Source organism: Procambarus clarkii, chromosome 20 (assembly GCF_040958095.1).
Source record: "Procambarus clarkii isolate CNS0578487 chromosome 20, FALCON_Pclarkii_2.0, whole genome shotgun sequence".
Lineage (NCBI taxonomy): Eukaryota > Metazoa > Arthropoda > Malacostraca > Decapoda > Cambaridae > Procambarus > Procambarus clarkii.
This window is the reverse complement of record NC_091169.1, coordinates 18,560,390-18,569,255: the sequence shown is the minus strand read 5'-3', so window position 1 is coordinate 18,569,255 and position 8,866 is coordinate 18,560,390. Positions and strand designations below refer to the sequence as shown.

General features: G+C 45.1%; 1 protein-coding gene across 1 annotated transcript; it reads left to right on the top strand.

Moving 5' to 3' along the window:
* Positions 1–1,621: 1,621 nt before the first annotated feature.
* LOC138366729 (protein rtoA-like) lies at positions 1,622–8,514 on the top strand. The gene is made up of 4 exons (XM_069328005.1): positions 1,622–1,711; positions 2,520–2,620; positions 7,293–7,897; positions 8,189–8,514. The coding sequence occupies exons 1-4, from the start codon at positions 1,622–1,624 to the stop codon at positions 8,512–8,514; spliced, it is 1,122 nt and encodes a 373-aa protein (XP_069184106.1).
* Positions 8,515–8,866: the final 352 nt, after the last annotated feature.

The following is an 8,866-nucleotide window of genomic DNA, read 5'->3' as shown; positions in this document are numbered from 1 at the left end:
GTTAAAAAACGACGAAATGACGTTTTTTTTTTAATGATGTGGTGATTACGTTGTGTGCTGGGAAATGAATACAAAATATATTTAATTTTGAGCCTACTGTAGTTTTTTGTGTAGGGTCGAACTTGATAAAATAGAATTTTTGGCAATAATTTAACAAGAGTTACTTAGAAAGAAAATTAATAACGAAAAATGGTTTAACGAGAAAATTAATTCACGAGTGAATGTCTAAATGAGAAATAGAATTAACGAGAAAAATGATTCGAGAAGAAAATGATATAAGAAGAAAATGACATAACAAGAAGATGACTTAACACTGAAATAACTTGAGGAGAAAATGACATAACAAGCACATGACTTAGCAAGAATATAAGTTGAGGACAAAATGATTTAAGGACAAAATGACTTGAGGAGAAAATCATAAAGAGAAAATGACTTGAGGAGAAAATCATAAAGAGAAAATGACTTGAGGAGAAAATCATAAAGACAAAATGACTTGAGGAGAAAACCATAAAGAGAAAATGACTTGAAGGAAAGTGACTTAACGATAACATGACTTAACGAGAACATGACTTAACAAGAAAGTAAACAAAACTCCTCAATATGGATAAAGTATCCAAGTTCAAAGTTTTATAGGTAAAAATGTGCAAAGATACAAATCTACCTGACCTTCTCACCTCTATATAACCTTTGACCCCGATCTATGTATCTACGGGTTTTTGTTTCTTCTTTGCGTGTTGCACTGTATAGCGGTAGCTGTGTTTTTGTCTGTGTTTTTGTCTGTGTTTTTGTTCAGATCCCCCCACACATTTTACCGTTGGTCGAAGTCTACGTATGTCAATGCACCGTTGTTGTTGTTGCATTGTTGATAGGTTTTGCTGCTGAATCAACTGTTTTTTGTTGTATTGCTGTCTGTTATTGTAGTATTGCTGTCTGTTATTGTAGTATTGCTGTCTGTTATTGTAGTATTGCTGTCTGTTATTGTTGTATTGCTGTCTGTTATTGTTGTAGCGCTGTCTGTTATTGTTGTATTGCTGTCTGTTATTGTTGTAGCGCTGTCTGTTATTGTTGTAGCGCTGTCTGTTATTGTTGTAGCGCTGTCTGTTATTGTTGTATTGCTGTCTGTTATTGTTGTAGCGCTGTCTGTTATTGTTGTAGCGCTGTCTGTTATTGTAGTAATGCTGTCTGTTATTGTTGTATTGCTGTCTGTTATTGTTGTAGCGCTGTCTGTTACTGTTGTATTGCTGTCTGTTACTGTTGTATTGCTGTCTGTTATTGTTGTATTGCTGTCTGTTATTGTAGTATTGCTGTCTGTTATTGTAGTATTGCTGTCTGTTATTGTTGTATTGCTGTCTGTTATTGTTGTAGCGCTGTCTGTTACTGTTGTATTGCTGTCTGTTACTGTTGTATTGCTGTCTGTTACTGTTGTATTGCTGTCTGTTACTGTTGTATCGCTGTCTGTTACTGTTGTATTGCTGTCTGTTATTGGTATCTCTCCACCTTGCATTGTTGCATCGGCTGTTTGATGTGGTTTTCAAGCTCTGTCCTTTAACCTGCCACTTTCCATCATATTGATATAAAAATTCCTTAAAGCAAAAGGGGATGAAATATAATAGCCTCCGAGATGTTAAAGCCGGTCAAACGCAGTTCTGTTGCAGAATCACGACAAGCAAATACAGATTACGAATATGTAACTCCAGAACATAGGAACAAGGTAACTGTAGAAGGTGCCTATTGGCCCATACCAAACGTTTGATATTTCGATATTGAGTGCACAATTTTAGTGCAGGATTGAGTTGCAAAACATCTTGAGTTGTGCTATTAAGGTGGATTGTATTTGTTTCATAGTATAATAAATAATTTATTTAGGCAAATAATGGGGTGGATAATATAGAGACACTCTGAATATTTGGTAACAAAGGTAGCAAATATTGGTAACAAATTATTTTATCCACTCTAACCACTTTATTACCCCCCCCCCATCCCCCACTCCTTTATTACCTCTATCCCCAACTACTTTATTACCTCTATCCCCAATTTCTTTATTACCTCTATCCATTTACCTAGCCCCCATTTCCTCCTGCCCCTGCCCTCTCCTACTACCCTCAACCATACCTCCCCATCCATCACTACCCCCTCCCCCCTACTTCCATACACCACTACCCCCCCTACTCCCTACCAGTTCTTCCCCCCCCCCCCTCCCCCCAACACTCAACCTAGTATTCCCTCAGTGTACATGAAACATGTTTTGCTCAGCATTTACCTAACGAAGGGAAAGAAATGAAGTGCATGGGGGAAGATTTAATTTTCGAGATATAGAGGTATTTTTATTCATTTTACACAAAATGCTGCACCAATAATTCCCGAAAGTGGTAAGAAAATGATGAAATGCGACGCCACACAAATCATATATACGTCCATTATGCGAGCCACAGTAAATGCCTGTTTCCAACAAATTTAAAAGTTGAATTTATAAAAAAATTCAAATTTTTCTTTTTGGACTTCGTGAATCTGACCAACAGGACGTGTCAATTCGTCGCACCAAATTAGGACTTAAGCAGAGACGCAGAACAAGGCCGAGGGTAGTTAGTGTGGTTTTTGGCCTTGGACTGACAGGCGGGAGGTGAGAGCCAATCAGAATCGCCGACCGAGATAATGAGCTCACCGATTCCTTCGGGTATAGTCAGTGTTCGGCGCGCAGTCGAGGGACTTAGAGGTGAAAACGTCCGAATAAGACCAAAAACAGACCTATGTTCCGGTATTACGGACCTCGCTTGCCCAACCAGTCCAACCACTTGGGGTGGACGGTAGGGCGACGGTCTCGCGTCATGCAGGTCGGCGTTCAATCCCCGACCGTCCACAAGTGGTTGGGCATTATTCCTTTCCCCCCGTCCCATCCCTCAATCCTTATCCTGATCCCTTCCCAGTGCTATATAGTGGTGATGGCTTGGCGCTTTCCATGATAGTTCCCTTCCCTCGTTCAACCACTTGGATTGTCGGTTCAGCGACGGCTTCGCTTCTTGCAAGTCGGCGTTCGATACCCAACGGTCCAAGTGGTTGAATACTATTCCATCCCTCCGTCCTATCCCAATCCCCCTAATCCTCAAATCCCCGCTCCCCTTCCAAGTGCTACATAGTCACACTTGCGTAGATAATATAATAGTATTAATATAATAGTAGATAAGTGCACTTATCTACTATTATACTTATCACTTGCGTAGATAAGTATAATAGTAGATAAGTGTCTGCAGATAAGTGCCGCAACAGTACACATTGGTGTAGCGCAAGTTTCGGTTCCTAAGAGCCTCGTTTCGAGCACTTTCTTCGGACATTTAGACGTCAGGAATCGTCAAGACGTTGCTGGCTTAGTGTCCAACTTCTCCTCTCCCGGGTAACGGTTAATTCCTGCCGCGCAGTAACGGTAACGATCCAATTCCATTTTTTTGTTCTCTCTCCGACGCGTTTCCGCTCTAATGGCTCTGGCCAATTAGGTTCGGATCATTTTTTGTGTGTGTTTATGCCAGAAAGTTGCTATAGAGTGTTTGGGAGAATTTTTGTTTGGTTACATGTTAATTATTATCACTGCATACAGTGTCTTGTCTCTATAATCCCTTGAACTTCCTCCTGTTGTACCCATTGTCCCTATTCCTATTGTACAACTAACATTATATATATATATATATATATATATAATATATATATATATATTATATTATTATATATATATATATATGCGAACAAGCCTGAATGGTCCCCAGGACAATATGCAACTGAAAACTCACACCCCAGAAGTGACTCGAACCCATACTCCCAGGAGCCACGCAACTGGTATGTACAAGACGCCTTAATCCACTTGACCATCACGACCGGACAAAATGAGGTGATAGCCGAGGCTATTTGAACCACCCCACCGCCGGCACTCGGATAGTAATCTTGGGCATAGCATTTTACCAAATCACCTCATTCTTTGGGGCACACGTGAGGAACACAAATGCGAACAAGCCTGAATGGTCCCCAGGACAATATGCAACTGAAAACTCACACCCCAGAAGTGACTCGAACCCATACTCCCAGGAGCCACGCAACTGGTATGTACAAGACGCCTTAATCCACTTGACCATCACGACCGGACAAAATGATGATAGCCGAGGCTATTTGAACCACCCCACCGCCGGCACTCGGATAGTAATCTTGGGCATAGCATTTTACCAAATCACCTCATTCTTTGGGGCACACGTGAGGAACACAAATGCGAACAAGCCTGAATGGTCCCCAGGACAATATGCAACTGAAAACTCACACCCCAGAAGTGACTCGAACCCATACTCCCAGGAGCCACGCAACTGGTATGTACAAGACGCCTTAATCCACTTGACCATCACGACCGGACAAAATGAGGTGATAGCCGAGGCTATTTGAACCACCCCACCGCCGGCACTCGGATAGTAATCTTGGGCATAGCATTTTACCAAATCACCTCATTCTTTGGGGCACACGTGAGGAACACAAATGCGAACAAGCCTGAATGGTCCCCAGGACAATATGCAACTGAAAACTCACACCCCAGAAGTGACTCGAACCCATACTCCCAGGAGCCACGCAACTGGTATGTACAAGACGCCTTAATCCACTTGACCATCACGACCGGACAAAATGAGGTGATAGCCGAGGCTATTTGAACCACCCCACCGCCGGCACTCGGATAGTAATCTTGGGCATAGCATTTTACCAAATCACCTCATTCTTTGGGGCACACGTGAGGAACACAAATGCGAACAAGCCTGAATGGTCCCCAGGACAATATGCAACTGAAAACTCACACCCCAGAAGTGACTCGAACCCATACTCCCAGGAGCCACGCAACTGGTATGTACAAGACGCCTTAATCCACTTGACCATCACGACCGGACAAAATGAGGTGATAGCCGAGGCTATTTGAACCACCCCACCGCCGGCACTCGGATAGTAATCTTGGGCATAGCATTTTACCAAATCACCTCATTCTTTGGGGCACACGTGAGGAACACAAATGCGAACAAGCCTGAATGGTCCCCAGGACAATATGCAACTGAAAACTCACACCCCAGAAGTGACTCGAACCCATACTCCCAGGAGCCACGCAACTGGTATGTACAAGACGCCTTAATCCACTTGACCATCACGACCGGACAAAATGAGGTGATAGCCGAGGCTATTTGAACCACCCCACCGCCGGCACTCGGATAGTAATCTTGGGCATAGCATTTTACCAAATCACCTCATTCTTTGGGGCCACGTGAGGAACACAAATGCGAACAAGCCTGAATGGTCCCCAGGACAATATGCAACTGAAAACTCATGATGGTCAAGTGGATTAAGGCGTCTTGTACATACCAGTTGCGTGGCTCCTGGGAGTATGGGTTCGAGTCACTTCTGGGGTGTGAGTTTTCAGTTGCATATTGTCCTGGGGACCATTCAGGCTTGTTCGCATTTGTGTTCCTCACGTGTGCCCCAAAGAATGAGGTGATTTGGTAAAATGCTATGCCCAAGATTACTATCCGAGTGCCGGCGGTGGGGTGGTTCAAATAGCCTCGGCTATCACCTCATTTTGTCCGGTCGTGGTCAAGTGGATTAAGGCGTCTTGTACATACCAGTTGCGTGGCTCCTGGGAGTATGGGTTCGAGTCACTTCTGGGGTGTGAGTTTTCAGTTGCATATTGTCCTGGGGACCATTCAGGCTTGTTCGCATTTGTGTTCCTCACGTGTGCCCCAAAGAATGAGGTGATTTGGTAAAATGCTATGCCCAAGATTACTATCCGAGTGCCGGCGGTGGGGTGGTTCAAATAGCCTCGGCTATCACCTCATTTTGTCCGGTCGTGATGGTCAAGTGGATTAAGGCGTCTTGTACATACCAGTTGCGTGGCTCCTGGGAGTATGGGTTCGAGTCACTTCTGGGGTGTGAGTTTTCAGTTGCATATTGTCCTGGGGACCATTCAGGCTTGTTCGCATTTGTGTTCCTCACGTGTGCCCCAAAGAATGAGGTGATTTGGTAAAATGCTATGCCCAAGATTACTATCCGAGTGCCGGCGGTGGGGTGGTTCAAATAGCCTCGGCTATCACCTCATTTTGTCCGGTCGTGATGGTCAAGTGGATTAAGGCGTCTTGTACATACCAGTTGCGTGGCTCCTGGGAGTATGGGTTCGAGTCACTTCTGGGGTGTGAGTTTTCAGTTGCATATTGTCCTGGGGACCATTCAGGCTTGTTCGCATTTGTGTTCCTCACGTGTGCCCCAAAGAATGAGGTGATTTGGTAAAATGCTATGCCCAAGATTACTATCCGAGTGCCGGCGGTGGGGTGGTTCAAATAGCCTCGGCTATCACCTCATTTTGTCCGGTCGTGATGGTCAAGTGGATTAAGGCGTCTTGTACATACCAGTTGCGTGGCTCCTGGGAGTATGGGTTCGAGTCACTTCTGGGGTGTGAGTTTTCAGTTGCATATTGTCCTGGGGACCATTCAGGCTTGTTCGCATTTGTGTTCCTCACGTGTGCCCCAAAGAATGAGGTGATTTGGTAAAATGCTATGCCCAAGATTACTATCCGAGTGCCGGCGGTGGGGTGGTTCAAATAGCCTCGGCTATCACCTCATTTTGTCCGGTCGTGATGGTCAAGTGGATTAAGGCGTCTTGTACATACCAGTTGCGTGGCTCCTGGGAGTATGGGTTCGAGTCACTTCTGGGTGTGAGTTTTCAGTTATATATATATATATATATATATATATATATATATATATATGTAGTCGAGTTCGTGCTCGACACACAATCGAGAATTCCGTGTTCGAATCCCGGGTGGGACAGAAATTGTTCGGCACATTTCCTTTCACCTAATGCCTCTATTCACCTAGCAATGTAACAGCGAAAGCGTCAATATGACAGTGAAAACGTGCATATTACAGTGCTTTAGTTTCTACCAATACGTCGTATATTGAACGAAATAATTTAATTCCGTAAAAAAAAAAAGTCAACGCGTTGAGAGGACCGGTTGGAATGGACACTGTCCAGTGTCGGCGTTCGAGGCCGGTCTCCGTTGGCCTCGTGGATGAAGTAAATAACATATGGGAGGTCGTAAGTATGATGAATACGGTGCTACGACCTCGTAGAAACCGGGCCTCGTCGTATTCGGTGTTGTAGTTTGTGTATTGTATTTCCTATTGTATTTTTGTGATGCATTGTATGTGTTGTACTTCGTATTGAATTTTCTTTTGTATTTTATAACGAATTTGCTGGTGTATATTGTGGTGTATTTAGTATTATCTGAACAGGAACTTTATGTTTAATAAGGAGACTGTACTTCCTGGTACAGAGGTCTGTGGTACAGAGGTCTCTGGTACAGAGGTCTGTGGTACAGAGGACTGTGGTACAGAGGTCTCTGGTACAGAGGTCTCTGGTACAGAGGACTGTGGTACAGAGGACTGTGGTACAGAGGTCTCTGGTACAGAGGTCTCTGGTACAGAGGACTGTGGTACAGAGGTCTCTGGTACAGAGGTCTCTGGTACAGAGGACTGTGGTACAGAGGACTGTGGTACAGAGGTCTCTGGTACAGAGGACTGTGGTACAGAGGACTGTGGTACAGAGGTCTCTGGTACAGAGGACTGTGGTACAGAGGACTGTGGTACAGAGGTCTCTGGTAAAGAGGACTGTGGTACAGAGGACTGTGGTACAGAGGTCTCTGGTACAGAGGACTGTGGTACAGAGGACTGTGGTACAGAGGTCTCTGGTACAGAGGACTGTGGTACAGAGGTCTGCGGTACAGAGGACTGTGGTACAGAGGTCTCTGGTACAGAGGACTGTGGTACAGAGGACCGTGGTACAGAGGTCTCTGGTACAGAGGACTGTGGTACAGAGGACTGTGGTACAGAGGTCTGTGGTACAGAGGACTGTGGTACAGAGGACCGTGGTACATAGGTCTGCGGTACAGAGGACTGTGGTACAGAGGTCTGCGGTGCAGAGGTCTGCGGTACAGAGGTCTGCGGTACAGAGGACTGTGGTACAGAGGTCTCTGATACAGAGGACTGTGGTACAGAGGTCTGCGGTACAGAGGACTGTGGTACAGAGGTCTCTGGTACAGAGGACTGTGGTACATAGGTCTGCGGTACAGAGGACTGTGGTACAGAGGTCTCTGATACAGAGGACTGTGGTGCATAGGTCTGCGGTACAGAGGACTGTGGTACAGAGGTCTCTGGTACAGAGGACCGTGGTACAGAGGTCTGCGGTACAGAGGACTGTGGTACAGAGGTCTATGGTACAGAGGACTGTGGTACAGAGGTCTCTGGTACAGAGGACCGTGGTACAGAGGTCTGCGGTACAGAGGACTGTGGTACAGAGGTCTATGGTACAGAGGACTGTGGTACAGAGGTCTCTGGTACAGAGGACCGTGGTACAGAGGTCTCTTGTCAAACAAAACCATTAATACGGAAAGCATTTCCGCTACATATTTCCAGATATGTGGGTTTTGATGACGGACTTTCAGCCACGCTATTGTGACTGTCTGCGCAAATACGCTATTTGCAACGCTCTAGTTACGCTTAAGAGTGTCTGGGTATATATATACGCAAGGTTGTGAAGCGACTAGAGGCTTTGAGAGGTAATATTCTCACATCTAATCTCGTTTAGATAGGAAATCCATAAATACAGTTTTTCACAGACGTCAGTTTTTTTTAATCTTTTCTTGTACCGTTTGACGGTCCATGAGTGTGTGATGTGTGGACAGGGATAGTGGGAGGGAGGGGGGGATTTCCTGTCCTAGGGACACCCTGGGAGGTGTTAGAGGTCGTCCTTCTCCTCCCACTACTGGCAGTCGCTCCAGTTATCATGGGAGACGGTGACCCACTTTCTC